This window comes from Talpa europaea (assembly GCF_964194135.1).
Source record: "Talpa europaea genome assembly, chromosome: 5".
Taxonomy (NCBI): domain Eukaryota; kingdom Metazoa; phylum Chordata; class Mammalia; order Eulipotyphla; family Talpidae; genus Talpa; species Talpa europaea.
This window is the reverse complement of record NC_140071.1, coordinates 82,175,450-82,202,455: the sequence shown is the minus strand read 5'-3', so window position 1 is coordinate 82,202,455 and position 27,006 is coordinate 82,175,450. Positions and strand designations below refer to the sequence as shown.

Sequence of the window (27,006 nt, the reverse complement as noted above, 5' to 3'; positions counted from 1 at the left end):
GAGGGAGAGGGATCAGAGGGAGGGAAGGAGGAGCACAGGGGACTGTGATGATGGTGCACGGGTGAATTGGTGGAGGGAATTCTATGGGGGCTACACCTGAGGTGGGGGGGAAGCAAACATTGTTTAAAAATGAACAATGATGTAAAATATATATATATATATATATATATAAGTAAATAAATTTTGAAAAAAGGACAAATAAAAAAAATTGCACTAAAAAAAAAAAGTCTCTGCAGATTGGTCTGAGGGCGCACTGACCATTTTTACAGTTATACCATCATTATGCTTTTTTTCCCCCTTCAATATATGTACCATATGTTTAGCACTTTATTGGTTGCTGAACATCAGTTATGCCTTGGTAAGAAATATTTGAGTTGCAGCCATAGTATATATTTTTATGTGTATGTCTCTCTTTTGCTATATATTTATATATACACACATACATTTGCATGCATACATATATTTACATTAGCAGTGTGGGTGTATGTGTTTTGGTATAAAATATAAAGTGAAAAACAAGGATGGTGGCAAAAAGATTTGGAAACATCTGTTGAAATTTTTAGTTTTAGTTGTTTTTTTCCATACATAGGACCAGCCCTAATTCTGTGGTTACAGAAGTGGTAATATAAATGGAACTCCACAAGCCTGAGTATTTTAAATTCATAATCAATATAGAACACTGGCAAATAAAATATGTTCTATTAACTGAACTATATTTTCATAGTTATGGAAACTCTGGCTTGGCATTTAACATGTTTAAACTACTGACATTTGTTTAGTGTGCTCTGTGAGTGATGGGGAAAGACCATTCTCAGTTTTGCCCAGAACCCAAAGGGGCATGTTGTGTGTGCATATGGATACCCCAGCACTCAGGTTCATACTCTGCCCACATAATCTTGTTACAGCTACTCCTTGGCTAGCTCTTGGCCATTGTTCATGCCTTGGGGTACACAAACCATCTCTTTGATCCAACCCTCAGAGTATGGGGTGGAGAAAAGAACCTCACAGTTCCAGGACATACGATGGGGTCCTTTGGGCAAGCAGATCCAGACTTCAGGGAAAAGGTCAGTGTTATAAATGGGCAATGATGAGGCAGGCTCTTGCTGACACCTCCCCAGGGTCCTGCAAGGAAAGGAACAGGGTAGAGAGGGCTAGGGAATGATCAGTTAAAGCTGGAGCTCTGGTCAGTTTTCAGGCTGAAGGATGATTTGGTGATGGAAATCATCTTAATTAATTATGATATCCATTAATGTGACTAGAGTTCTTATTATGTCTCCTTTCTGTGTAATTTACATACACTATCTGATTTAATCCTTATAATAACCCAATGAGACAAACACTGTTATTATCCCCACTTCACAGGCGTGAAAACTGAAGGATAGTCTGGTTAAATACAGTACAAAGGTAACACAGATTAAATGGTGAAAATAGGAAATGACCCATGATACCTCACTGAATCTTCTGTGGAAATTTGTAAATAACATTCTCAAAAATGCTTTTACTTATTTAAGAGTCAGAAAACACACTGTAATAATCACCACTGAGAAGTAAACTCAAAGTTTAATAAAAGGTTTATTAAAGAAGTTATTCAGAGTCATAGAACTGAAGTTTGGTCTCAGTTTTTAGTGTTAAGTTACATGCCAGGGAGCTAACCCACATGGCTCAGCAGACCTCTCCTGTCTTCCCACTGTTCCCCTCAGCAGTGTATCTCAGTGGATTCGCCTGTTCTGTTTCCCACTCTGTCTCTGGTTGTAGGGTAAATGGTTTTCAGGCTTTTCTGCCCTCCCACCATTAGGATTGCCCTGCCTGATGGGGCACCTGCAGTTGTTACATTGTTGTGTTGTTTACTTCTGTGGGCCATGGGAGGAGTATTGTAGTCACCAAGAGAACCAGAAGCAGGAGAAGAGGCAGGAGAGAGAAGGGGAGAAAAGAAAGCCAGAGAAGCCCAGGGTGAAAACTTGCCAGGGGCCTGGAGGCTTGTGGGCCTCCTGGCCCACCAGCATCCCTGCCTGCCGTTTACCTGTTTGCCACACTACATGTAAAGCTCAGTGAAAGCCTGAGAATGCCACCGGGGGCTCCAGAACTCTCCCTTCCCTGTCTGCTCCAAACAGATATCCTGCTCTGTGCCCTTCCTGGCACTACACTGGTGAATCCTCTCATGCTCTCCACCACCAACCTGCAACCCCTGGCCTACACCCCAGTCCTTCCATGCAAAAAACAAATAAAATTTTAAAAAATGATACTAGTTTTTAACATTTTCAGATAACTAAAAAAAAAAAAAAAACACTTTGTAAGTTTCAGTGTAACTCCTTTATCTTACAAAGTCAACTGTAAGACAAATATAGGTGTTTGAGTATATGGGAAGATATAAGGGCCAAAGCTTATTTGCATCTTTTATTCTGTAGATGTGGACATGCAGTCAGGCTGTTAATGTTTCTTTTCTTCTAGCAGCTCATAAACATGACAAGGGTGAAATTGAAATGTGAACATTTCTGGGAGTTTCTTTACTTGTCACCATGAGGCTTCTATACAGTAAGCTAAGATTACTATTTTGTTGACTCCCACCTCTGAGGTGGCCCTGACATACAGTCAGGCCAGAGGAGTCATTACCAGCAGGATGTAGAATCCCTCTCTTTTTTCAGTATTTAGCCATTTCACATAACAACTGATAAACAATATGGTTACTTCAAAGTCTTAGGTTTATTTTACTTCCCTGCACAATTAGATTTTTCTCAGACACATAGTTTTTTTTTTTTGTTTGTTTTTAAAGATTTATTTATTTATTTATACAAGCACTGGGTACAGTCAGAAGCGCGGGAGGGTGAGAGAATTCACCAGAGCCAGAGCGGGGAGCAGAGCAGGCAGAAGGACAGAAGCACACTGCTGAGGGGAGCAGAGGGCGGCAGGAGGGGTCCGCGCACCACGTGGGACCCTCCTCAGGTGGCCGAGGCTAATTCTTATAATTTGTTGTTAGGTTACTTCCTTCACACTGCTTTCTCTTTCTTTCTTCTTTCTAATATAACCTTAAGTTCCAGTAGTGTGCTAGGCCAGTGGTTTCTAAAGTTGAGGTGCATGACAACCCCACCTAGGTTTTCTGATACATTAGATCTGGGTGTACTGCCATAATTAGCATGTCTAAGGAGTTCCTAGGTGAGGTTGAGGTTTGTGATCCAGATACCACATTTTGAAAACTCCTGTACTAGCTGTTGCTTAATAAATTATATTATTATAGTAGGTTATTATAAATCTATATAGCAGATTACTATAAAGCAGCTTTATTAAACAGCTAAAGGGCTGAAAAATCTAACTCACCATATATTTTTGTTCTTATTCCTAACCAGTTGCTGTTCCAAAAACGTTAATTAACCTTATCACTAAAGATCTGTATTACTAGGTACAAAATAATAACAGGCTTAGGTGAGGTTCTTTCATTAGATATCAGAGAATTAACAAATGTAAAAAGCAAATAAACTGTCCTATTTTTTTTTAAAGGAAATAAACAAGAAAACTTTTTTTTTTTTTTTATTTTTTACTGGTCTGGTGTTTCCTCAGTCTCATTTTTTCAAGATAGGTTAATTTAGCAGGAAATTGGAGCTATACAATCACATTCAATAAATATGTATTAATGTATAGTGAATTATGTCCATGGAATTTTATTATCTTCTCTTTCAAAACAAAAATATGAATGGTAACCAGAACAAAATTTAAATTCTTTTAGGAATATTAGTTGTCCTTTTGCTTTGCTTATTCTTGTTATAGTACCAGAAAAGCAGAATACTCTAGGATAACTCTTTCTCCTGAATGAGGAAATATGAAACGTAATTATGTTACATGCTTCTACAGCACCATAAATGATAAAGTACAACTTGGGCAGCCCAGCAACACTACACTGGTGCCAAGAGTTGGAAGAAATGTCTATTTTGGTGGAGAGAGTTCTAGGGAGAAGTAGCACCCTGGCATCTGCTTCTTGCCTGTAGAATTAGTGAGGAAGGAGCTGAGAGAAGTTATGAGGCTCAGACTCTCAGTCCATGATTGACCAAAATATTATAAGTAAAATGTCCTCTTGGAAAATGGTTTCTGCAAGAGAATTTAATGAGGTATTTTTCTTTTCCTCCAAAATTATTTATTATAGTCACTTTTTTTGTTTATTTTTTAAGTGAGCAATTAAAGAAGTGGTAGGTAGGTGTTAGAATTAAATGTACACAATCACTTGCTTTATTAAATGAAATCTTTTAATTTGGATTTAACAGACAGAAATAAAGTTTATATATTTTTTTCAAGTAGATACAAGTTTATGAGTTTGAATATGGTGATTACTCAGACATTTCACAGAAAACATCTAAAATTACATTCTGTTTTAAAATATGGTAAATTTAATGACATTTAAGCCAATTATTAATATATGGTTTTCAAAGTTAAAAATTGCCTTATTGAATCTTTTCTTATTCAATTAAAAAATATTTTCTCAGCAACTTACATGTTTTTTTTAAAGATTTATTTATTATGCATACAAGAACTGGGGTACAGGCCAGAGGTGCGGGGGGTGAGAGGATTCACCAGAGACAGAGTGGGAAACAGAACAGGCAGATTGACTGAAATACACTGCTGAGGGAATCAACAGGTGAGACAGGAGAGGTCTGCTGCGCCATGCAGGTAGCTCCCTGGTCTGCCAGGGATCGAACTCATGCTGCAGACTGTGGATAGCTTCATAGTGCTGTGCTTAACCCCTTGCGCCACCAGGGAGGCCCCTTACATGTTGATTTTATTTATTTTTATTAAAAAGATTTATTTATTCATGCATACAAGAACCAGGGTACAGAGGTGCGGGAGGGTGAGAAGATTCACCAGAGACAGAGTGGGGAACAGAACAAGCAGATGGACTGAAATACACTGCTGAGGGGAGCAGCGGGCGAGACAGGAGAGGTCTGCTATGCCATGTGGGCAGCTCCCTGGCTGGCCCGGGATCAAACCCGTGCTGCAGAGGCTGCGGACAGCTTCACAGTGCTGTGCTCAACTGCCTGCACCACCAGATGAGGCCCACATGTTTGTTTTAAAATGCTATCACATATTTATTGGCAAGTACATATTAAGCTCCACAAGTAACAGATATTTGGCCAGTGAAACATCCCCCTATTTTCTATAGCAGAATGCAAAGATAAGAACAAGCATTTCTTTCTGATGCAGATATTATGCTCATGGCAATCTCAGCCAGTAGATGTATCTGAGGTAAATTCCTTGTGAGGGAGTTTCTCTCACTTTTCTGGAAATGTTCAGTTACTAATTAATTGGATTTCTAGTAACATTGTATTTGAGACAGATAAAAGGAATTTAAAGATACTCCTTTTAACTCAGTAATCTTTATAAAAATTGTCTTAACCTGCTTTTTTATCAGGATATATAAGCCTAAGTATTTTATACTTGAAAATAACTAGAATATTATGTTTTTATTCTTAAAGTGAATTTATTTCTAGATTTCTATAAGAGGCAATACCAATATATGATGAAAGTTGGTTATTTGTTCAGTATTATTGTTACAGGGCAGGGAGAGGGGCACCCCAGACCCCACAAACCTGCCTGATCTAAATAGGTTCTGCCATCTGCCGCATCAACACAAAACATGAGATTTTAATGAAAAGGAACATTAACACAATTAGTGAACGATACAGAAAAGGCAAAAAATATAGTTTCTAAATCAAGCACCCAAAGTTACCCATCCCCTCATGGGTAAAAGTCCACCCAAAGGTGATTGTCCCAGAGCAAAGCCGAAAAAGCTCCCGGGAGTCTAAAGCACCTTTCAGTGGGGACCCACAGAAAAGGATCAGAAACAACCAGACAAGTCTGGAAGGAAAAGAGCTAAATCAAAATCAAGATGAAAACCGCCATTGTCATCTCCCCCAAGTCTTACCCACATCTGTATCAACCAGTCCACCACCAAAAGGCAAGAGCAATTTCTTCACATGTCTACTGCTCCCTGTGCCTCCTCCAGGTCTCCTTCTGGCTCTCCATCCTGCTTCCTTCCAGTCTCCTCTGCACCTTCTTCTCTTCTCTTTAGCTCCATCCTCCTTTGGGTGGGGCAGGGAACCTGGAACTTCCCCTTTTCCTGGGGACCACCCTGTTACATTATCTGTTGAATAAAATCCTCTGAGAACTTGCTTTTGTGCTCCATTGATAGAAAGATATCTCCACTTTATCCATGATTATAATATGTGGAACAAGTGTGAGGATGTTTTTGCAAAAGTGTTCATTGCCAAGATTCTATCTTGCTATATAATTTATTCTTCTATTTCTTTTAGAAATTATGAATCCTCATGTAGCCTTATAAAAAGTCACACATTTGAAGCAGTTACAAACCACTTAATCATCAGAGAGGAGACAAGTAGTGACAGAATGATATTTTGTTAGGAAACTGCTAGTGATTCTTACTTGCCTCTCAGAGTGAAACGGATTTCCCTAGAGAATCCTTATTCTATTTCCCTGAGATGTGGGAGTGACAGTACAAGCAGAAAGGTGTCTGCCAGAGAGAAACCCTGGGCTCTGTTCTTTTTCCTGATATTGTATCTGCAAGTGTTTGCTTTCAGGGACTCTGGCAGTGACTTGAATGTTTACATTGTTAATGCTTTGAGCACAAGTAATGGCAGATTAAAATATGACTAACAGAAACAAAAGTTTTATTGATAAGAATCAACCATTGATGACAGAAGACAAGGGGGTAGTAGATAAGGCTGCAGGGGGAAGGATAATAGGGTCAAAGAAAAGGAAAAAGGAAGGTAATGTTATCCTTACAAAAAGGGCTTGATGCCAATGGAGTATGATAGAAAATCATAGGTTCTTGAGAGGTGGGTGTGGTGTGATAATATACCTATGAATAGGTGTGAGCCCTAAATCATCAAAGAAAAGAAGGGGTGCTGGCTTAATGGTAAGGTCATAATCCCTGAGATCCTTTGTGATCTCATTTCTCTCATAATTAGAAATCTAGTAAGATGAGTAATAAATGTGGTATTTATGGTTCAGAGAGTATTTTGCATTTACATGGAAAAGTGAAAGGCAGTGAAACTGAGTTTTTGTAAAATTATATCACTTGAATGAAAAAGTGCTCTGCATTCATATACTGAAATATGTTGTGCTTAAGTAGTTTGTTTAGTTTTAACTCGAGAATCCAAAGTTCTCTTTGAATTTGTCAGGCTTTTACTTTCGTTATCCTTAAAATTCTTAATGTGTTTTAACTTTCTAATGGCAATCTTTGCTCATACGTGTGCCCTGGTATTTGTATGCCTTTGAATGTCTGAACACTGAATTACCTTGGGTTTATTGTTTACTTTGTCTATGACATAAGGGAGGGATAATTTTACTAAGAAAATTCATTGTATGAAGTCTTAGTCTGCTTACTTGTAGGACACTACAAATTATTTTCAAGATACAAAAAGCAACACTTTTCAGACAGTGCTTGTGCTAATGATAAATGATTCCCGTTAATGATGTTAAAGTGTGAATGCCTTTTCAACATAAACCGTAAAGACTCCTGATGCTGAATTCCTTTTTTTCTGGATCATTGGCAGTGTTTCTGAATTTGTTAATATAAAACATTTTTAATAGTCTCTCATTTAGTCTTTGCAGATGAGCACCTATTTCATTAATATTTTGCAAGTAGCATTGTTACAGGGCAAGGTGAGGGGCATCCTGGTTTCCCCAAATCTGCCTGCTCTAAAGAGGTTCTGCCATTCTGTGCATCAAGACAGAACGTACTCTAGTATGTAAGACTTTTAATGGAAAGGAACTTTAATACAATTAGTGTGCAATAAAGAGAAGGAAAATAATATAGTCTTCAAATAAAGCACCCAAAGTTACCCATGCCTTTGTCCAGCCAAAGCAGGACCGCTGAGACCCATAAGCCTGTCACAAGCCTAAGGCACCTCCTGGTGGGGACCCATAGGAAAGAGACAGAAGACATCAGACAAGTCTAGAAGAAAAAGAACAAATTCAAAATGAAGATAAATGCTGCCATTGTTAGCCTCCCTATGGATCTCTCACCCATGTCTGTTTTAAGTGTTTCTGTTCCCTGTTTCCCAAGTCTCTGATACAAGTCCAAGGCCAAGAAGCAAGCACAGGTTCTTCACATGTCTTTCTGCTCTATGTGCCTCTGCAGGGTCTCCTTTTCACTCCCTGTCCTTCTATGCTCCCTTCCCCAGTGTCCTCTCCAGCTTCTCCTTCTTCCTGCTCAGCAACAACTTCCCCTTGGGTGGGCAGGAAACCTGAAACCTTCCCTTTTCCTGGGGACCACCCTGATATACCATAGATCATAAATAGTTATTAACATGTACTTTGGATTGCTAAGTAAATTATAACGTTGACCATAAACAAGACTATGGTCAAAAAACAAAGTATTAGAGTCTGTAGATATTATTTTGTAATAATTCAAACTTTGTGAAATATTTCAAGTAAGATTTATTTCAAATATATATTTTCATGGTATTTTTCTGATTTGGATATTGTATTACCACTTGATAAGACAATGTCATTTTCCTTAGGAAGTACACTGCCAAGTGTGCACGAGCAGGGACTTTATGCTTGGAACTTGAAGTGATTCACAAATCACACACACACACAAACAAATAAAAAAAACATAAATGTGCATTCTATATATAAATATTTATTTTATAAAGACATAGGTATACACACATGGAGAAAGCAAGAGAATTAGAATAAAATAAAAAAAAATTGGAAATTCTCTGTGAAGAGAATATTAGTATATCTTATTCCTACAGGTTTTCTGTAAGGCTGAAATTATTTCCAAATAATAAAAACATATATCTACATTGATGGTGAAATAGAAACTCTTATAATCCTTTAAAAGAGATTTTTTAAAATAAATAAATCTCTTTTTTTTTTAAGATTTATTTATTTATTTATGCAAGCACTGGGTACAGTCAGAAGCATGGGAGGGTGAGAGAATTCACCAGAGCCAGAGCGGGGAACAGAACAGGCAGACTGATAAAATACACTACTGAGGGGAGCAGCGGGCCCAGCAGGAGAGGTCTGTCGCTCCATGTGGGACCCTCACTGGCTGGCCAGGGATCAAACCTGTGCTGCAGAGGCTGTGGGCAGCTTCGCAGCCCAGCGCTCAATGGCTGCGTCACCAGGGGAGGCCCTAAAAGAGATTTTTTTATAACATATAATAAAAGCCTTGAAACAATCATTATTTGAATTCATAATTCCACGCCTATAAATATAGATTAAGGAAATAATCATTTTATGTGCAAAGATATACTGTAAGAGTTTTCATCACTGAATTTATTATAGCAAAGATATTTTATAGCAAGATATTTGCAATCTCATACATATACAAAAGAAGATTGACTTTCTAATTAGAATGTATGTTTGTATTATGTAGTCTTTAAAATTTATGTTCCATGTAAAAAATATTATTTTGGAAAATGTTCCATTATTATAAATGAAAACAATTTAGTTATAAATCAATATATGTTATAAAGCCTTTTTTTAAAAGATTTATTTATGCATACAAGAACTGGGGTACAGGCCAGAGGTGTGGAGGATGAGAGGATTCACCGGAGACTGAGTGGGGAGCAGAACAGGCAGATTGACTGAAATACACTGTTGAGGGGAGCAGCAGGCGAGACAGGAGAGGTCTGATGAGCCATGTGAGTCACCTCCCTGGCTGGCTGGGGATTGAAATTGTGCTGTAGAAGCTGTGGATAGCTTCACAGCACTGTGCTTAACACCTTGCACCACCAGGGTGGCCCAAGGCCTTTTTTGTTGTGGTAAAATCATGTAACAGAACTTATCATCTTAATTGTTTTTTAAGTATACAGTTCAGTTGTATAAACTGCAAAAATCATAATGTGCAAAAATCACAACCATCTATCTCATTTGCTCTTTTCATCTTGTATAAATTTAACTCTGCACCCATTAAGGATTTCCTTTCCATTTCCCTCTCCCTAGTTCCTTGAATCTAACATTCAACATTTAGTCTTTAGGTTTGGCTACACTAAGTATTACAGGGCAGGGTGAGGGGAACCCCAGAATCTCCAAACCTGTGCACTCTAAATAGGTTCTGCCATTCACTGCATGGAGACAAAACATATTCTAGTGCAGAAGATCTTTAATGGAAAGGAACTTTAATACAATTACTGTGCAACAAAGACAAGGAATTTAGTTTCCAAATCTAGTATCTGAAGTTCCCCATGCCCTCCTGGGTAAATGCCCAGCCAAGCAGAGTTGGCTCAAAGCAGGGCCACTGAGGCCCGAGAGCCTGCCACAAGTCTAGGGCACCTTCTGGTGGGGACCCCTAGGAAAGGGTCAGAAACAGCCAGACAAGTCTGGGAGAAAAGGAGCCAAATCAAAATGAAGATAAAAGCTGCCATTGTTAACCAGCCCACAGGTCTCTCATCCACATCTGTTTCAATCAGTCCAAGACCAAAATACAAGTGCTACTTTTTCACGTCTCTCTGCTCCATGTGCCTCCTCTAGGTCTCCTGACTCTCCATCGTTCTTCCTACCCAGGCTCTTCTTAGCTCCTTTCCCTGCTCAACTACATCCTCCCTTGGGTGGGGCAAGAAATCTGAAACCTCCCCTTTCCCTGGGGACCACTTGTTACATAAGCATCTCTTATAAATGTAATTATTCAGTGTTTGTTTGCCTTTCTGTTACTAGCTTATTTCATTTAACATCATGTCTTCAAGATTGATCCATGTTGATCATATTGATATGTAGTTTCCTTCCTTTCCAATGGTAAAATAGTACACCACATTTTATTTATGCATTTATTGCTGCTAGACATTGGGATTGCTCCCATTTTTAGGCTGTTAGCAATGCTGCTGAGGAGATGGTGAATATAATGCTTTTCATGTGAAATATTTTCTGTTCATTGAAATGAAACTACAAAGGCATACAATAAAATGTTACTAGTAGTTTTCCTAAATAGTGATGTAGTGATAATTTAGTTATGTTTTATTAGTTAGTTCATGCTTTTCAGTTTTTCTTAATGGAACATATGCTAATTTTGAGTGAAAAAAGTTACATTTAGTGTGATAGCTTTCTAGTCAAAATATTTTAGGTAGTCAGAAAGTTAAAATCACACAACACAATTTGGAAAACCTCTTGGCCATAATAACCTAAGTCATAAATTGAAATAATTACCTTCAAAATTCAATAAAGTAATCACTCTCTCAGGGAAATATCATACCCTTTATAAAAATGGTGCTGACACTGTTAGTATGTGTGACTGATTTTGGTTAGTTTTCTCAAAATATGTTCCAGAGACCACCAGATATTGTAAATCACCTGGAATGACTGTAAATAAAATATTTTAAATAAAAGTCTCTGTAGTTAAAGTCAGTAAATATGCCTTTTTATAAATCTCTCTAAGTTGTTCTTACTTAAAGTCATGCTATAATTAAATTGATGCAGCAAGGACTGGAGGTAAAACAAAGTGAACAGGGCATCCCCGGTGGCGCAGTGGTTGAGCGCTGGGCTGCGAAGCTGCCCGCAGTCTCTGCAGCACTGGTTCAATCCCCAGCCATCGGCGAGGGTCCCACGTGGTTCGCAGACCTCTCCTGCCTGCACTGCTCCCCTCAGCAGTGTATTTCGGTCCTCCTGCCTGTTCTGCTTCCAGCTCTGGCTCTAGTGATTTTTCTCACTCTCCTGTACTTCTGACTGTACCCAGTGCTTGTATAAATAAATAAATAAATCTTTAAAAAAAAAAAAAAACAGTGAACAGTATTTAATAATCTGCTCTATAAAGGAATCACAATTCTTAGCTAGAACGTAACCATTATTTTAAAATATGCATTTTTTGGGCCTCCCTGGTGGCACAAGGGGGTAAGTACCATACTGTCAAGCAATCCGCAGCCTCTACAGCAACAGTTCGATCCCCGGCTGGCCAGTGAACAACCCACATGGTGAAGCGGACCTCTCCTGTCTTGCCCACTGTTCCCCTCAGCAGTGTATTTCAGTCAATCTGCCTGTTGTACTCCCCACTCTGTCTCTGGTGAATCCACTCACCCTCCTGCATCTCTGGCCTGTACCCAGCTCTTGTTTGCATAAGTAAATAAAAATATGCATTTCTAAAAAATTAAGCTGTATGTTTTGAAGGGCTTCTTTGTTTAAAGTGATGCACTCCTTTATTTTCTATGTTTGACAGCCTTTTAAGACGTTTTTTTCCTTTGCCTCATCATTAGATGGCTTTGTGTTTTATATAGACAAATGTAGATTAGTTTTATATTAAATTCATGATACAGAATGCCCCAGAAACAACAGGAGAAAAAGCCTATAAATAAAGATACTAAGGATAAACTACCTACTAAGAAAGATAAGCTATCTACGTTAGGAGCCTTGGTCAATTTACATTTGTGTATATTCTGTGTGTCTATCATATATTAGTCTTATTCCTTCCAGAAGTAACAGTTTGAAGAATTTCTTCTAGAAATGCTTGCTCTCTAAATGAGTGCCTAAAACAATGATGATTTGGGATCTCTCACAATTTGCATATGGAGCTTATTAACAAGCACTTTTAGGATAGGATTGCTTCCTAATTTTTAAGTGAAAAAATACTCTCTATATTATAGTTTTCTTTATTTTTTAATTTCAGATTTTGTTGATGGACCTATACACCACAAGGCCTTACTTATATCAGTGACTGTCTGTAGTTTGCTATTGGTTCTTATCATTTTATTCTGTTACTTCAGGTAAGTTGCAAACATGTAGATGTAAAGTGTTGAGTTTATGATAACTTCTTAATTCAACTATTCTACCTGCTGACATTTTCCACCACAGCTTTCTTTGACCTAATTAGAATCTTTGATTTCAATGATAATACCAATTGCTATTTATATGCATTTGTTCTAATGAAGTTATGTATAGATACCTACTTCATTTAGCTACAGATATCAAAATCACCCAAATAAGTTCCATCCTAAAAAAATGAGGGCAATTGGAGAATTCAGGAACTCAGTTGCTCCTGAGGTTTGATTCATGCCCGAGAAATGACTGTGTAAAACTTAGAATCTCTTTATAATTCCTTTTATCATAAGCTTAGAATTTCCCCTATGTATTGAAAGATTGTAAATATTTTTTATAGATTAATTAGCAAGATAAAATAAGTTCTTACTATATTAAATGAAGGTAGTTATAAAATTATTTTTAATCATTTAAAAATTTCCTAGTTTGTAAAATATAAATTCTTACCATTTGCCTTTTGTGATACTATTTATGACATTCTTCTGCAAATGGAAGATGATTGAAATAAATCATACATTTCTAGTTCGAGGCTATTAGTCTACAAAAACCATTTAAAATTAAGATTGAGGGCCTCCCCGGTGGCGCAGCGGTTGAGCGCTGGGTTGCGAAGCTGTCCACAGCCTCTGCAGCGCCAGTTCGATCCCTGGCTGCTCCCCGGCCACAGGAGGAGGGTCCCACATGGCGTGCAGACCTCTCCTGCTGCCCGTTGCTCCCCTCAGCAGTGGACTTTGGTCCTTCTGCCTTCTCTGCTCCCCGCTCTGGCTCTGGTGAATTCTCTCACCCTCCCGCACTTCTGACTCTATCCAGTGCTTGTATAAATAAATAAATAAATCTTAAAAAAAAAAAGAACGATGATGTAAAAAATTAAAATATATATATATAAAAGAAAGGAATAGAGAAGAAAAATGGTAAATGGTTCGGACTATATAAAAACTCATAATTTACTTTGAAAAATAGGTAAGCAAAATAATTATGATTTGTATGTTGGAAATTATAACTAAGCACGATGAATGCTAGACATTTAGCTTACATTGTATTTATGTGCTAAAATAAAATCTGGTGTGATTACTGTTTTCTCTGCTGTTTTTCCCTACTCATTTTAATTCAGTGTCTAAAATGATCTTTATGCATCTTTAGGTATAAAAGACAAGAAACCAGACCTCGTTACAGCATTGGGTTAGAACAGGATGAAACATACATCCCTCCTGGAGAGTCCCTGAGAGACTTGATTGAGCAATCCCAAAGCTCAGGAAGTGGATCAGGCCTCCCTCTGCTGGTATGAGAAAAACATCTTTTGAATTGAAAGGAGGTGTCTTCTGAGATAAATTGTCAATAAATACAGGTTTCATTTTACTGCAGTGGACAGCGAACAAAGAGAAAGTGCTGTGCAGTACAGTCAGACAGTAGATCTCAGATAAAGGATTCTGATAACATTTTGACATGTTGGGATAAGCTGATTGTTTTCTAATGTTTAAGTATATGGTTACAATGCAGACCCTCAGATGTTCTGGTAAAATCACATTACAAAACTTTAAACAGGGTAGCTTCCCCCTGTTTTCAGTAAGGATAGTATTACTGCATTTTCATATTACTTTTGAAGACAAAGTATTACAACCAGTGAAGATCTGAATCCTTCTACAGGAAAGGAGACTTCTTTTCAAATGGATGGTGTGTATTTCAGGGTGAAAGGACATCCTGAATTTCCATTCAGGAGATGTTTCATTTTCTGATGGTCAGCACTCCCAAACCTGAAAAAAATACATACTGACTCCAAGACACTTGCTTAGTGAAAAAAGTGTTTGCTCTTTTATGGACCATGCAGAAAGATTGTTGGATCTGAGATGAAAGCAGCAATTTTAATAAGAACTATTTTCCTTAGTAGTATCTTCAATTGATTTTCCTAATTTTGTAGTCTTTGATATCTTGTTTGCTTATTTCCTTTAGTTACATTCTACTTAGTACTGAAAAGTAACATTTTTCTTGAATCTCAAGACATGAATTCATTTTATAACATTTTTAATTGATAAAAACTAGCATATGTCTAAAATATACAAATTAAAGAGTTTAGAAATTATGTATGTATCTATGAAACCATCACCACAGTCTATGCCACGTCCATGCCCATTGCCCCCCAAAGTTCCTTTTGTCCTCTTTAGCTAGCTATTACTGTATTTTAACAACAAGAACACTGAACATGAGATCTGATCTAAGGGAATTTTCAAGAATAAAATATGCTTTTGTTCAACTGTAGGCACTGTGCTGTACAGTAGATATCTTGGAGTTATTTGTCTTGCATAAATGGAACTTTGTGCTCTTTGGCTGATACCTCCCTTGAGGTCATAGACCAGACAGTAAACAATTTGTGACATCATCCCTGCCAAAGCTCTGCTATTTAGGATTTTTTTTTAATGTATTAAATTCTTACTAGCAAATTACTTGATTGTTTATTCTTATAATTTAATAAGTAGCAACTACAACTTTCATGTTTAAAAAGCTGTACTGTTACACTTTTTTAAAAAAGCAAAGTACAAATATTAAAATCCCCTTGGTATTAAGTCAGATGCCTGTGCTCTTGGAATTGGCACCTCTGTTTTTGACTCTTTCTAACCCACATCTATCATAACTGAGGACTGTCTCTCTAAAATATTTGACCTTACTGTGTTAGCTCCCTGGATAGGCCATTGCAGTGTTCCTTAGTATTCATGGATCTTTTCTTAGTGGCTGTGCACACATCTAAGTGCAGTCTTCCTGCCCAGCTTTCCTCTCCCCACCTGCTTCCTGAGCATCAGCCTTGAGAAATTGTTTCAGAAATATGAGTGACTGCACACTATATTTTATGGAATGCAATGGCTTTCTGGAGAGTGCCTCACACTTAGGGCTCATGGCCTGTTATCACACACTTTCTATCCATGATAGTTTACCTCAGACTAAGCCTATCTGTCTTTTGTTTGTAACTTTTGCTTATAGTAGCAATGTAGCAGTTTAAAATAGCATTATAATTGGTTGTAGTGTATCTGTGTCTACATTGAGGTGGACTCACCTCCTTCAGAGTGGAACTACATGCATTCCTGGTAGGGTACCTGAGTGACTCCAGGGATTGTTCAAGAATTTGTTTCAATTACAACTTTTAATATCTATAAAATAACTATTATTTCTATATTAGGTAATATAGAGACCAAAATAAAAATAGCCATCAGCTTATACCATCTAATGATGTAGAGCAGCCAGATTCCAGATTCCTATCCTGGCCAAACAATGGTCTTAACAATATGATCTCATTTCATGCTCATTGCAGTGCTGTGAGGTGTGACTGGAACTGTATGCCTGTATATCAGAGGACCTGGACGCAGCAGGCGAACTAGCTGGTGTACTAATAAGCCAGAATTCAGTGCAGATGCTCTGCCTTAGATTTTGTGCCACAGCATTTATGAAATGTTAACTAAGTGGTAATTAAATAAAACAAAGAAATGTGTTTCATAGGGGCTACATGGGAAGAAGGATTATATAAAACACTAAACAAAAAGTTACAGTATTATAGATTTCAGATCTTGTTTTAAGATTTGATTTTTAGGGCTTCTCCTGGTGGTGCAGGCAGTTGAGCAAAGTGCTCTGAAGCTGTCCACATGCAGCCTCTGCAGCAGCAGTTTAATCTGGGCCGGCTGGCGAGAATCCCACATGGCAGGGCAGACCTCTCCTGTCTTGCCTGCTGCTCCCCTCAGTAGTGTATTTCAGTCATTCTGCCTGTTCTGTTCCCCGCTTTGTCTCTGGTGAATCCTCTCACTCTCCCACACATCTGGTCTGTACCCTAGTTCTTGTATGCATGAATAAATACATCTTTAAAAAAAAATTTTAAAAATTTGATTTTTAAGTTTAAAATGCAGAAGTATGTGATATTTTCTCCAAATATTATCTATCCTGCCTTAATACTGATTTGTTATTTATTTCATTAACATCAGGGAAAAATTCATGTCGTGTGTGTATGTGTGTGTGTGTGTGTGTGAGAGCATACACATACTTGGACCTCCTGTTTACTAAGTGACTTTAAATATAAATTCTTCAAGGAAGGACTATCATAGGATGGTGGTAAAAATTAAGATAGTGTGTGTCTTCTTTTATATTTTATATATACATATATATCTTATAAACAGGTTTATATTGCTAAATATTAATAGATATCTATATATATATGAACAATATATGGCATATTTATTTATACTCTATTTACCTAACCTTGAAAAAGGAGCAAAAGATCACATAAAAGATCTTGTGAATATTCTTATTTAACATTTAACCACTCAAGTGAGGAATCATGTGAAAAATCTTTCCAGTGTACTAGTAACTCAACCTATTAAGCAAATTATTTTAAATAGCATATTTGCATGTCTGTGTGTGTGTGGGGGGGGCTGATTTAGGGACACAGAGAAAGGGCAGCACATTTTTCACCGCTGCATGTTTTCCTATATCCATATATATACCTGGACACACATTAGAGACTGGTGGATATATGATTACTAGATAAGATGGCATTTCTTGAATAACAGTAACTCCTTATAAATCCTTATACCTGCAGTTATACCCAGTTTACATGAAATGATTCTTTTCCTTTTGGAATCACAGTTACAGTGATTGTATCTTAGAGGCATTTCATTTATACATTCAAACTTTCAAAAGAGTTATAAAAGAATAAAATATAGCGTGAATGTTTAGGCATTATAGAAAGACCAGAAACATTTGCTAATTCAAATAAAATTCAAGTCACATAGTTTTAAAACACTTGAGGTTATGTTTTCAGGTCTTTAGATGTTAGAATAAATCTCAAAATAGGCATATATTTTAAATTTCTAACTATAAATTTAGGGACACTTTATCTTTGAGATAAGTTTTTCTTCTGTTGAGTATTGTCAATACCCTCAGTATTTTAATCAACTTATAAGAAGATATATTATCATTAGAAAAGAAGTTGATGCAAAGCTGTTTATATTAGGAAATGTTCCATAGATTTACACAACCAATGCTTTGCAGCATCTGTAAATAAATATACATTTTTAAAAATAAATATAGAGGGAGGGAGGGGAAAAATAGAGAACAGGGGTGAGGAGAGCAGGGTGTGATGTGGTGGAAGACTGTGGGCACAATGGCTATGGGAAAACCGTGGTGACTGTACCTGAGGGGAGAAATCCTTATGCTGTGAAAAAATAATATATTTTAAAATATGTGTTATTAGAAAATAGAAATATTGGTGGAAATGTGATAAGGTGGGATCTTTTACCTTAAGAAGACTGGAAATGTATGAAGCACAACCCAGGAGTTCAAAGGTGAATAATTTCGACTGAACTGAATAAAGTCAAGTATGGACAAAATAAAAATATAAATAAATAAATAAATAAATAAATATGGGAAGCTTACTCTCAAGTTATTAAGTTAACTCCTTAGAGATTTGGCTCTCAAATGCTTGGTAGTCTTGATGGTTCTGTTCCCTCACTGGGGAATGGAAATGGACAGACATTTCCTTCTTTAACATGTTTGGTTCCTGTGGGGAGGCGGGAGGCAGGCTCATTGTACTTGCACTTGCTTCCTAATTCCTGTGGGCTGAGTGGCTTAATGGCCTGTCAGTGTGTTTTTATTTTTCAATACTTGCTTTAGAAAATTAAAAAAAAAAAAAAAACAGAAGTTTATCTTTCTCCCAAAGCTTTCAATCTGGTAATAGTGCCATTCATGGACCAACAATGTATAGTATTGTCTTTTTAATGTCTGTAATCATCCATTATACAAAATCAGACTCCATCTTAGCTGGTAGACATATGTTGCAGGCAGAATATTGGCACCCACAAATCCTAATACCTAGAGTCTGTGTTGACAAAGGGAATTAAGGTTGTCAATCAGCTGACTTTGAGATAAGATACAAAAATGAAACAATTGAAGTTTACTTGATGCAAAGCATGTCTGCAAATAGTCTGTTCCAGTTTTCTGATAAACTTTGTATTTGTGGTAGGGTCTGTGTATGTGTCTCCCAAACTCTGTAAATAGCCATTGATCTTTAGCTTTTTCAGTAAAAAGTCCTTAAAATGTTTTATATAAGCACAAATAGTGTGAAAATAACTTCAAAGATGTGTAAACTCTATGCGATTTAATTCTCATGTTTTCTTTCTCTAACTGTTCAGTGTTTTCTTAGCTTTCTCTTCAGTTCTTAGCTGTTTCATCTTTCTACTACTTTCTATGTTTCATGGTGACAATTAACTTTTTCACTTCAGAATATAATTTTCAATATTTTCCGGATGACTGTTTATTTTTCATCCTATTGTTGTTCATTTTCATATTTCCTGTAGTGTTTCCGAGCATTTTCTCTCTGAAAATCCTGATGTCTGTAATATGAATGTTAAGTCTCTTTGGATTGTTTCTACTAACTCTCACTTCTAGTGACTTTCTTTTCCTCTTAAGGGATTTATTCTCTGGTATCCTTATTCCTGTCTCCCTCTGTTTTCTTTCTCTCCTTTTTCTCTCCATCCCCCACCTGGGGATTTCCTTTATTTCCTTGTGTGCCCAACAATGCATTATTTATTTATTTTTTATTTCTTATATTCTTACTCATGATTAAGCTGTATAATTTTAAGAGTTTCCCCACAGTATCTAAAATCTCACCATAGTGGTGGAAAGAAAAGTATTCTGCAAATAATAATCCTCCAGAGAAAAATGTGATTCATTGTAGCTGGGAGCTGAGGTATGCTCCCTTCTCAGTGCAAACTTAGTATCCTGTTGCTATGTACACTAATAGTCTCAGCTTAATGCTGAAGTTCTAGATTCAGTTTCTCCAGCATTGGCAGTCAGTGTTTAGATTCTGGATATCAGTGTTGGTGTTATTCTTTGCTCAGATAGCAAGCTGACTTGCTCTCTGATGACTTTATCATTGCTTGCCGTGGTTTCAACTCTCCCCTCCCTCCTTTTCTGCTCTCCCTCTTTTCCTTTGCCCTTTCTTTTTTTTCTTCCCTCCTTACCCCCTTTCTTCCTCCTTCCCTGCCTTTCCTTTCTTATGCATGAATAAATAAATCTTATATATATATATATATATATAAAAGAACTGGGGTACAGGCCAGATGCACAGGAGGGTGAGAGGATTCACTAGCGACAGAGTGGGGAACAGAACATGCAGACTGACTGAAATACACTGCTGAGGGGAACAGTGGTCAAGACAGGAGAGGTCTGCTGCACCATGTGCCATTCTCGCCGCAGGCTGGGATAGAACACGTGCGCTGCAGAGGCTGCGGACAGCATCACAGCGCTGCGTTCAACTGCCTGTGCCACCAGGGGACGCCCTGGAGATTATCTTTATTTCTTTGTGTACCCCGCAATACCTTTTTTGTTTCTATAATCACTTGTATACTGCAGAAGTCCTTTCATACCATCCGGTATCACACTGCAATAGTGGAAGTTAAAAGTGTTCTGCTGATTACTGTGATTCCACTCATCATTTTTTCTTTCTTGCTATGAAAATGATAATGTGTAGAATGAAATACTTAATAATGTACAATATTTCAAACATTCATAATCCACAGTTAATCTCAAATACATTTAAAAGAAGACACCATAAATTAATAAAGTTATTGCCTATATATGGAAAAACTACTGACAAGATGTATTTTACATGCAGTAATTGTTTCTCCTCTGGTGGAAAAAAGATGAAACAAATCTGTAACCTGTGAATATACTAACAGTGTGGTTTGGGATTTAATAGGTCCAAAGGACTATAGCTAAGCAGATTCAGATGGTGAAACAGATTGGTAAAGGTCGTTATGGGGAAGTTTGGATGGGAAAGTGGCGTGGCGAAAAGGTAGCTGTGAAAGTGTTCTTCACCACAGAGGAAGCCAGCTGGTTCCGAGAGACAGAAATCTATCAGACAGTGCTGATGAGGCATGAAAACATTTTAGGTGAGTAAAAGCTGTATAGTAATGTTCAAGGTTCCCTAACTTTCCTCTATTTTTCTGTTAACATCTGCATATTAACTCATTTGTCTAGACCTGTTATGAAATATATAGACATTTTATTCTTGAATGAGCCCAAGAATATTATAAGCTTCTAATGAGAAACCTCATAGGAGACATGACTAAGGCACTTCTATGAATTTTTTTCTTCAGGGACAGGAAATGCAAATATAATAGCAGGGTTTCCTAGGGATTTGAAGAAGCACATTTGTGTTAAAATGTTGTGAATCGTTATAAGAATTGTATCTGCAGAGTTTATATTCAGAGTCTATATCAATAATTGATGTCCTTATTTTCTGAAGTTTGAAATGATCTAGTTGGATCATTCAGTAGAAAGAGTATAAGCTAATTATGGTGCATGTGCTTTGACTCAAGACCTTACTTGATTACACAAATGGCCTTATATGTAATTACAATACCACAAACTATTTACTGTTAACTTGAAAGTAATTTAAATATCAACTACTGACTAGAAAGGCTCAGGTTTTCAGTGGCAAACTCTTCATGTTTCTCTACTCCAAATGTTTGATTGCTGTGATTGGTATTAGTAAGTTAATACTGTCCTGGTAGTAATCATAAAACTGAAAGAAGTATTAAGCAAAAGACACCTAAGACAAAAAGTATGGTATTTGAGAATATGAATTATTCCTGATAATCTTTGAAAAACATTTGCTCCAAACCTTTTTGTCTTTTTTACACTTTAGGGTTCATTGCTGCAGATATCAAAGGCACAGGATCCTGGACCCAGCTATACCTAATCACAGATTATCATGAAAATGGTTCCCTCTATGATTATCTAAAATCGACCACACTAGATACTAAATCGATGCTGAAGCTAGCTTATTCTTCTGTCAGTGGCTTATGTCATTTGCACACAGAAATCTTTAGTACTCAAGGCAAACCAGCAATAGCCCACCGAGATCTGAAAAGTAAGAACATCCTGGTGAAGAAAAATGGAACTTGTTGCATAGCTGACCTGGGCCTGGCTGTTAAATTTATTAGGTCAGTATCAAAGTGAACATATACACACTTTATGATTCTTTTCTATCACATTTTACATATTATATATGTTGTAGTTCAGTGCTTCTAATATATTTAATAGAGAAGGAATTTTGACTTTTCTTTGGTGAGAAAAAGAAGAAACATTTTATTTACAACACACAGTGTTTGGATCAGGCTTAATGTTTCTCTGCTCATCCGTGACCTGGCTTCAAATGAGTGTTCACATTAAGTTCTTGGCTGTCCTGAAACTTTTTAGAAAAGAGGGAGCGAATATCTGGAATTATGTGGTCAAAATTCTACATAATATTTCTAAGTAGGTAAAGGTTTTAGGTAATAGCTACAGATTATAAAGTGATAAAGGCAATGGTTTTTGTATGATAGTAGAAAGATATCTTGCTAGGTACTCTATGAGAAATGTTGGAAACTCATAAAACGTAACTAATATTCGAGACTACTATTTTGTGTTATAGAAAATAGTGAATATAACACCTGAATACATAAACTTGCATGTTATAAAACAGTGGTTTTCAGAGCCCTGGGAACTCCTTGGAATAAGGTCAGTGGCTTCATGGGGAAGAGAAATGGCCAATAGTTGGGGCTCTCTTTCTCATTCTGGTCAAAATAACTTATATTTTGCAATGACTTCATTAGATGAAATGGCTCCACTGCTTTGAAAACTAACAAGATGAATTTGCAAGCCAGTAGTGTAGAGAGGTCATCATAGAATTACCTTTTTAAATGTTCACTGCAGGCTAAGCCATTATTAGACTGTTTGATCCACTCATGAGTTTTTTTCCCAATGATGAATCTGTAGAATATGGAGAAAGGCACAAAGGAAAAGTCACAGAGATGATTGCAACTCATAAGGACTGATGGATTGGTATTTTCACCCATTTAATAATAAGTCCCAAATATATGAAGGACTTCCCATTTAGAGGATGGCAAATTAAATTTCTGATCTTTAAAAACAAAGCAGGAGAAAATGACTTGGATTGTAGACTTAAATTAGAAATGTGAACCTCCTGCCAATAAAGATTATTAAATTCTCTCCTGATTTTTTTTCTGACTACAGCCTTTTTCAAGTCTCCTCTACCAAAAATATTTTCCCACAATGCTTCTCAAATTACCAACCTCTCTCCTCTCACCTGTTAAAGTTCTCTAGAATTCCAGAGTAGTCTGCTTGTACAATCCAGACCTAATGCCTTGCAGTTTGTCTTCTGCTCCATTCTCCCCTGAGAACACCATTGGTTTTTGTCACCAGAGGCCTCTCTGGTCATTCCACTATTGTAGTGCCCGCACCTATGGTGATGCACCTTTAGTTTAGGTTCATCTTCTTCCTCACCATGGCTTCTGAGCTTTCTACTCTTAAATATCATCCCACTGCTGAATTGCCTGCTGTATCTGTGTTGCCTGCCTAGTTCTCAGTTTTGGTTGATTCATTCTACACTATGAAGTCCCTGACAATTCCTTTGTCACTAACTTTTTTGTTCAATTGAATGAATTTTGTCTCCATGATATGCCCACTTGAACTTGGTGAGTTTGGGTCGTTTATGCCATTTTCCTCCATTTTGGAGTAAAGAATTTTGTAGTTACTTCCACTTTACATTTTGTATATGCTGCTGCTGTCAGATTTATTTTCCTGAAGCATAATTTTGGACAGGAAAACAAATACATGGTTTTCAATGGCTTTGGGTGAAAATGTGGTTTCTATTCTGAACACATACTTTCTCACACCTTCAAGTGTATTTTTTTTTAAAGATTTATCTATTTTTATACAAGAACTGGGGTACAGGCCAGATGCGCAGGAGGGTGAGAGGATTCACTAGAGATAGAGCGGGGAACAGAACAGGCAGACTGACGAAATACATTGCTGAGGGGAACAGTGGGCGAGACAGGAGAGGTCTGCTGCATCCTGTGGGATTCTCTCCCACCTGCCAGGAACGAACTTGTGCTGCAGAGGCTGCACAGTGCAGTGCTCAACTGCCTGCACCACCAGGGAGACCTACCTTCAAGTGTCTTTAAGATGTTGTTATCTTTACCTGCATACCCAACATGCCCTTTCTGTTTGAATAAAAACTGTTTATCCTCCTGGTTTCTGCCTATATGGCAACCTCTGTTATTATTTCCTTATCAGTCTCTTAGTCTACTTATATCGTCACACATGACCCTGTGCGCCCTATCATAACATTTCTCCACAGTTGTTTAGCAGCCATTGCTACTTTACTGTAATTCCCAGTGCACCAGGTTGTTCTCAGATCACAGCCCCTGTTCCCTTCCTTGGTGCCCATGACTTTGAGTTGCTTAAAATTTTGTAAAATGGATAAATAAATGATTCCTTATGAACTGCAGGACGAAGGAATAAGGCACCTTTACATAGCTTCAGATATCTTTCATAGATATCTGGATTAAATCTACCCATTCTAATTTTATATCCCATAAACTCTCCAGATGCTTTTCCATATGTTTGTTTTGCAAATCTAAGCTACTTGTGTTTTTTTCTCTGTATTGCCTTGCTTTTGGTTGCAGTCTCTAGCTTGGAATGACATTGCTTCTTTGTATATCATAAACTAATCAAGAGTTGCCTTTAAGTCACTTTCCTCATCCCCTAGCTAAGAATAACAACATCATCTTCTCTACTCCTGTAGAAATTTCCTGACCCTTGTCAGCTTATTATTATAATGATTTTAGTACATACCTCATCTTTCCTATCTGCCATGGACTTCTCGAAAGCTGGATTCATACCAAATTGATCTATTTACCATTTGGCATGACATAGTGAGTTACCCATTATAGGTTTTCCAATATTGTTTTGAATGAAAAAATATTGGCAATCTTAAAGTAATTGTTAACTTGTCCTTTTTTTTCCCCCTTATGTTTATGGTGGTGAAGTTGGTTTATATCTTTGCATTTGCTTTGGGGGTTATAGGTTCAAAACTCTAGAATATATGTTTTCATACCATCCCCACCACCAGTGTCCCATTATCCACCTACCATGTCATCTTCTTTATAGGCCTTAAAATAAACAAGGGAAATGTACATCTACTATGTCTCTGAAACTTAGTTCTATTAATGCCAGGGGATTGAGCTTAATGACCTTTCAAATCTTATGCAAACCCTGATTCTAAGAAGTTGATAGGCAACTTTAAGGGATTTAGACGTTCGTTTTTGTATAAATTGACTAACTCATCAAGAAAGGAAAGATGAGACACTAGCTCAGACGTGCAACTGTGATGGCTATAGCTGCAGAGCCAGTTATCTTTCAGGGCCTCAGCTTCCTTTTCCATTCAAATGAAGTTGCATTTTATCATTTTACAGGTACTTGTGTATTTTTATTTTCTATGTTTCAAAGGAATTTCAATTTTCTGAAGTTTCAAGCCTCGCTTTTGAACCTGGATTTATGTGTTTCTTTGACTTCCACTGTTTCCCTGACTTTCCTATTTTGGGGGTCTATGCTAATATATGTGTGCTTGCACAGATACTTAGAGCATTTTATTAAAAGTGGGCTCAAAGCTAACTCCGTGTTGATTGTTCAAATTCCATATGTGAACTTGCTGTGAAAACTGAAGCATTATCAAGGTCTCTGCATGGTAAGTGTTCTCCAGGCCTTAAAAATCATTTCTGAGAGGTTTCCAGGGAAGTTGAGAGCCACAAGGAGAGCTGATTGTGCTTTAGAGATTTCCTGTTCTCTCTCTCTATGTAATATACACAGACACACACACACACACATATATATAATCTTGTATTGGTTTCTTCGTGCACTCTTTTGAAAATGATGTAAGTGCTGCTGCATTTCTTCCATAACAAAGATGTAATCCAGGTGACCTATGGCAAACATTATGGCTGCACCACATTTCTCTTGGGAGGAGGAAGCAATGACATGTGAAATCCCTTGAAGGAACTTAACAAAATTTTTCACTTTTCACTCTGGAGGATCAAGCAACCCCTTTGGTATTTCAATGTCAAAATAAAATATTTTTTTAGAGGGAAATTAAATCCTGGCTTAGTGCCTTTCAGGTATTAAATTTTACATGGAAGACCTACAGTGAAGACTGGGTTATAGCACAGACCTCCCAGCTGATGATTTTCAAATTGTCTAAGTGCAGAGGAGAAGGAGTGACCTAAGTTAGAGAGTGCAGACTTTCCTGAGGTCTCTCTGATGTCATTATTTTCAGCATTACTACAGTTTGTATACTTAGTGATTTTCCTTTAAAAAAAATGATGTGGCCAAATAACTCAGCATAATCACAGAATCCAGGTAATTAGAGGCAGAGTCAGAACCCCCAGTCAAGGTATCCACAGCCATATATACCTCTTTTGAAATTTTTGGTTCTACAGTTCTGTTTCTAAGAAACATTGAGAGCTCTCAGGATTTAATTATAGAGGCTTTGGATCCTGTTGAAAAGTGCACCGAATTCCCCCTTTTTGGTTAACATCTGATCAGGCAGGATTCTGCGCAGCAAATAAGTTCCCTAGCTATTTACAAAATGCTTCAGGAAACACTGGAATGTGTACTACTCCTTTTTTCTGAAGGTTCAGGAGACATTTTCCGCCCGGGGGAGGTCACTTTAGTCTTTCTTGAGAAGTGGTTTAATATTCACCAGTATATTTCATGTGTAAATTTCAGTATTACTTGTGCACCGCAAGCAAAGTAATGGCCTCCCTCATATTTCTCTGTCTTCCCTTCTTTCACTGTTCTTTAAAGTTCATTTCTTATTTTTAAAAACACTTTGGAGATCTATAACATGCAGTGTTCATGTCTCTTCTTTTTCTGTCTGTTATAACCTCTTTATCTGCCCCCTTTCTTTTCGCCTTTCCTCTCTCTATTTTAGGCATGAGCAGTGTCCTGCAGAAGAGCCCCTGAATGTGTCCAAAGACTAAATGAAGTTGAGCTACCTCACTGGAGGTCCCCAAGCTGTCCTCTCACGGCCACAGTGGGCTTTTCATGTGACTTTCATGAAATTCTCCCTTTGGTTGCTGGTGCACTGGGATGTGCACTGTGCTGAGCCAAGCAGTGACTTTTCTTTATCTAACACTTCTTGTAACAATCCCTGCTATGTGGTTTATAATTAGGAAGCTTAATTGACATGAAAAATATTTAACACAAAATAAGGTTAAGATAGTTCTATATTTTAAAATCCCCTTTATTCCCTGCCACCAAAATAAATTTATCTTTTGCCTGCCCTTCGACCAGTGGATGATGGCCAAGAGCATAAGGCAAGCTCTCTTCCACTGAGTCCTGTGGGATGTTCAAGTTTCATTCTCCTGCCCACTCAGG

At 37.4% G+C, this 27,006-nt stretch overlaps 1 protein-coding gene across 2 annotated transcripts in view; it reads left to right on the top strand.

The window, feature by feature from the left end:
• BMPR1B (bone morphogenetic protein receptor type 1B) overlaps nt 1-27,006 on the top strand; it is a gene marked incomplete at both ends in the record, with an annotated part of 143,980 nt that overhangs the window by 104,956 nt on the left and 12,018 nt on the right. For both annotated transcript variants that reach the window (XM_084233860.1, XM_084233861.1), the window contains 4 exons: nt 12,605-12,701; nt 13,891-14,029; nt 20,483-20,675; nt 21,434-21,731. In XM_084233860.1, the coding sequence (XP_084089986.1) occupies nt 12,605-12,701; nt 13,891-14,029; nt 20,483-20,675; nt 21,434-21,731 (727 nt within the window). The remainder of the gene's footprint in view (nt 1-12,604; nt 12,702-13,890; nt 14,030-20,482; nt 20,676-21,433; nt 21,732-27,006) is intronic.